Here is a 4,490-nt window from a genome sequence, read left to right on the forward strand (position 1 = left end):
TCGGTTTTTGTGTTTGATTTAAAAAAAAAGATAAAATTGACTATTAGCAGTGCTTAACCACCCCATACAAATTGGCTAGAAACACCCATGCCATCAAATTTTCTCACACGTCAAGATTTAAAAATTCCCTATTGTTTTATTCTTTCATCCATACTCCAGGCCGGTAGATGTCAGTAATGTTCATGATCAACCGCCATTTTACTAAACGAAGAAGATAACGACGAAGAAGAACTGGATACGTCATTCCGTCAAGCGCTAGGTTTTAAAAGCACCAAATGTCCGTGGATGAGTTAAACATTACATTATTGTTAAATTTTGGACTTGCCGCCCGAATTTGCTGTCTTCACAATGGCCGAGGAGATGGGCTATTCTCCCAGCTTCAAACGACCTTCGGAAATTATGCGAATGCGAAGGAAAAGAGCCCGCAGCGAAGCTTTCTCTTCTAGCCCGAGCACTGACCCCAGCGGTACCGAGCAAAGTGTCTCTTCCCCGTCGTCATCGTCGTGTATCCGTCCCTTCTCGCCTGGACCGCATTACTTCAACAACCACACACGCTCCGGCGCCGGGGTGAAGCGCAGAAACCCGTTCGCAAACATTGAGAACAGACACAGTCCGAGGAAGAAATGTCTCGATTTGAACGACGACGAAGCGGGCGAGCAAACAACAGAAAGGCCGCCAACAAGGGAAGAAAGTCTCGTAAGAAAAAGCGATGACTTGGCTTTCTCAGAATTGATGAGCAAAGTCGAAGCTATGGGACGACAAGAAAACGACAAACAGGTTGGTTCCATTTTTGAAACATGAAATAAATACAATAGTGTAAAAAGTTAAACAATTTGTAAATCATTGCTTGACCATCTTTGGCAAGAGATTTTTGTGCATAAATGAACATAAAACGACAGTATTTCTTTTGCTGGGGATAAAGAATACATGCATGTGCGTATTGTTATAATATTTCTGTTTTTCTCTTGCCAATTGGGTTTGAATCCATGGACTTCGATGCTAGTTTTGTTAGCATTTCTATCCTGGTTTGCATGTGGGTTGGCATTAAGTTCCTGGACTTTTTGGTTGTGTGTTTGTTTAAATACAGAATAATACCTATAAACGAATAGTTTTTGAACCCATCAGGGGCAATGAGATCATTTCTCGTAGCACACCTAATGATCTCTGACAAACTAATGTGACACGAACCAGTGTTTGAGATTTGGAATGCGTCATTGCACATGCTGTACATTTAAGGTCTTCTTCATCTTTCTTGCTCATTCCAGAAGACTTTGTCTCTCTCTGAAGATAGCTCTCTTTTTGAGGAAAGTGAGGACGACGTTAAAACACCACTACTGAAGGTAAATGGGGAAAAAATGTCGATGTTCTTTGCATCATTCCAGGATAAATATGACGTGAAATTTTCATACGTAATAAGGATGTTGAAATGTAACAGTAAAATATTCTCCTGTCTTTTCATCTAGACTCCACAGGCCATTTCTCCTCTTTCCATAGCGGCCACTCTGTGCACGGAGTATCCAGCCGACTGGAGCTTGAAGACCCGTCTACTTTTTACGTCCTCGCTGTCGCTGTCTTGGTCCGAGCAGCCCAAAGCTCAGGAGGAAGCCTCCGGGCTCAGCCAGCACTGCCGAGCACAGTTTAGCACATGGCCGCCCGATCTACAGGTACGCGATTGTCGTCGTGTCTTAAAAAAAAGTGTCGTATTTAGTGCCATCGTTCCTCCTTTAGGATCCAAAGTCATGCAGGGAGCTTCGCTGTGCCTTCCAGCAGAGTCTGATCTATTGGCAGCATCCCAGCCTGTCTTGGGTGCCACTGTTCCCCAGGATCAATGCTGAGCGCAGGTTTACTGGGAAGAGCGCCCCCTGGGCACATGATGCAGAGCTGCAGCGAGGTCTTATGAGTGACTGGTAAGGATGTGAGCCCTTTGAAAAATGATTGGCAAAACAGAAATTTTACGTGAGCGGCGCTTTGACTTTGTCTCGACATGTAAATATTTTCACTTCTGAGGCTGATGCCGATTCTGAATAAGCTCTCAGACAGAGCACGGTGTTTGGGAATCACAGGTCAAAGTTGATGGTTCTTGAAGTGTTTGAAGAATGCACGTGGATCAAACCATTTCTGTATGTTTGTGCAGGTCAGCCAGTCTGTCATCACTCTACAGTCTACTCAAGGCCAAACTGTGTCCTTACTTCTATGTCTGCTCCTATCAGGTACTTGATGGATTTAAATAAATAACGAAGATGAAAAATGCATTGTTTTCCTCATTTTATGCTTTAATTCCGAGGACTTTATCCGCTTCTTCTCAATTCTCCCCTAAATAAGCATTTGTGTCTGTGCCCGATCACGGTCAGTTCACAGTATTGTTCCGTGCCGCTGGACTCGGAGGCTCCGTCAGCATTAACGCCCTGGTTTCTCCCACCACCAGAGGTCTCCGTGAGGCCATGAAAGCTGAAGGTGAGTCATTTCCAAAGCCAAATGGGTGTCACCGTGTTGTTAATTGCCGTCATTATTGATGGTCAGGTATCGAGTTCACTCTGCCTCTAGTGGAGGAACGGACGACGAGCAGAGAGCAACAGAATCGTTGCGGTGAGGAACGGCAGCCGAAAGAGTGAGTCCTGGTCTTGTAAAGTTGCAAGTGCATCAGTGTAAACCTTAAATACTACGATGATTTTGTAACACTTAAATGTCATTTCAAAGCCATGTCTTTAAAAAAAAAAAAGGACAGATGATTTGATTTTGAAAACCTAACCCCGTTTGTCTAAACTGAATCTTTCTGTCACAGTAGTTGTGAGCACAAAGAGGACACGTGCTGCTCGGACGGCCCAGATGATGACGACGACGATGATGAAGATGGAGGTGGCAGCCTCTCGTGGCTGAAGGAAATGGGAGTCCAGGACAAGATACAGAAGCCAGACAGCATCGGCATTCAACTGTATCCTATAGGGGTGGAAAAATGAAAAGAAATTACAATACCAAATCAAATCATTTCAAATAATGAAGTGTGGAATATGTAATGTCGTATGCCATAAATCGATGGAATAATCAATAGAATAAACCATTATAAAATAATTTGATAGTCTTTCAACTTCAGTGCAAGGCTCTCATCTCATCTCGTCTCATCCTTAACACGTTTGCATGCAGTCGCAAGGAAGACCGAGCGGTCGGGGTGGACCACAAGCCGGAGTCGGTGGTGTGCGTGGAGGGGCCGCACGCGTTCACGCTCGTCAACTTCCTCATCAACTGCAAGAGCGCGGTGGCGGCGGCCGGGTCTCAGGCCGGCCTTCCGCCGACATTACTGGCCCCGGTTGCTTTTCGAGGCGCTGCCATGCGTTCGCTTAAGGTAACCAACGGCAGGTGGCAAAAGTACCGTCGCTATGTACTTGAGGAGAAGTAAAGACGTTGAAAATTATATTCTAGTTAAGAAGTCAATTCTGACAGGGCCTTGTTTTTCCAAATAAGTTGTCTTTACTGAAGCAGAACACAAAAGATCTCAAATGACCTCAGCAGCTGACCCCCCGAGTTTGTTGTGACCCTTTCAGGCTCGCTGTGTCAATGTGAAGAGCCAAGTTGGTACTACCTACCAGAACATTAGCAGTATGGAGATTACAGGTAGGGAGCGGACACAGGAGCATCCTCGAGACAGGACGGCATCTGGGAAATATTTTTTTTTTTGTCTTTTTGTTCTCAAGGGCCCATCCTGCCATCGTCTTTGCACGCCATCACAACCCTGCTCCGCCCAGCACAGAAAGGAAACTTCTCAGCGACTCTTTACACACATGCGCCCACAGCCATCCTGAACATTCACGGAACTAAGCAACAGGTAAACTAAATCCCAAATTCCATAAATATTACACTTTTCTAATGTTTTTTGCATTTTTTTTATTTGGGATAGCGCACGAGTGAGTCAGAGGACCTCTCTGCGTTTGGCCTCCATCCGGCCTCCATCATCCAGCTGCAGCAACCATCCAGCCTGGGAAAGACGGCGCTCACACAGATCACCATGAACAACTACAGCTACACCTGGAAGAAGTGATTGGGTCCTGGTTCTTGATTCATCCTAGTCAAAAGGGTGCGTGCCATCATCATATTCCATTTTTTTCCCCACTTAAATGCTGCTCACTGTAAAAGTGCAGTTTGAACTCACATGCCGCGCTTAATTCATTGAAAAATTAGTTAGCGGTGTTCAAATGAATAAATGCTCATGTATTTAACTTACAGTTCAGTTATATTGAACTTTTTAGGCAGCGATTATGACAGGAAGCACATTTGGGAGAATAACCGCCGGTGTGAACGCAAATGCTTGCTGGTGTCCCGTGACGTAACTGACAGGAAATGTCGTACTACCCACCCGCCGTCAGTCGCGATTAGATTCCATCTCAACCGGCCGGCTCAGTATAAAAATGATAAGAAAATGGCTTGTGTATTATATAAATTATCAAAGCATACAAATAAATGTTCGACACAAATTACCAGTCATCGGAGTCATCCGA

The 4,490-nt window shown here is 44.8% G+C and overlaps 1 protein-coding gene across 3 annotated transcripts; it reads left to right on the top strand.

Annotated features, from left to right (window-relative positions):
• The first annotated feature begins 193 nt into the window (after positions 1-193).
• donson (DNA replication fork stabilization factor DONSON) lies at positions 194-4,466 on the top strand. 3 transcript variants are annotated; one of them, XM_085920499.1, is made up of 13 exons: positions 194-777; positions 1,266-1,340; positions 1,464-1,664; positions 1,729-1,907; positions 2,135-2,210; positions 2,352-2,454; positions 2,521-2,608; positions 2,783-2,932; positions 3,142-3,340; positions 3,540-3,609; positions 3,690-3,820; positions 3,893-4,069; positions 4,242-4,466. In XM_085920499.1, the coding sequence occupies exons 1-12, from the start codon at positions 349-351 to the stop codon at positions 4,031-4,033; spliced, it is 1,842 nt and encodes a 613-aa protein (XP_085776625.1). In that variant the 5' UTR covers positions 194-348; the 3' UTR covers positions 4,034-4,069; positions 4,242-4,466. The 3 variants fall into 3 exon arrangements, with proteins under 3 accessions (XP_085776625.1, XP_085776615.1, XP_085776635.1); XM_085920489.1 differs by having other exon boundaries at positions 3,893-4,466; XM_085920509.1 differs by having other exon boundaries at positions 2,786-2,932; positions 3,893-4,466.
• The last annotated feature ends 24 nt before the right edge of the window (positions 4,467-4,490 follow it).

The sequence above is a fragment of the Syngnathus leptorhynchus genome, chromosome 1 (genome assembly GCF_054491065.1).
Source record: "Syngnathus leptorhynchus isolate UIUO chromosome 1, UIUO_Slep, whole genome shotgun sequence".
Taxonomy (NCBI): Eukaryota; Metazoa; Chordata; class Actinopteri; order Syngnathiformes; family Syngnathidae; genus Syngnathus; species Syngnathus leptorhynchus.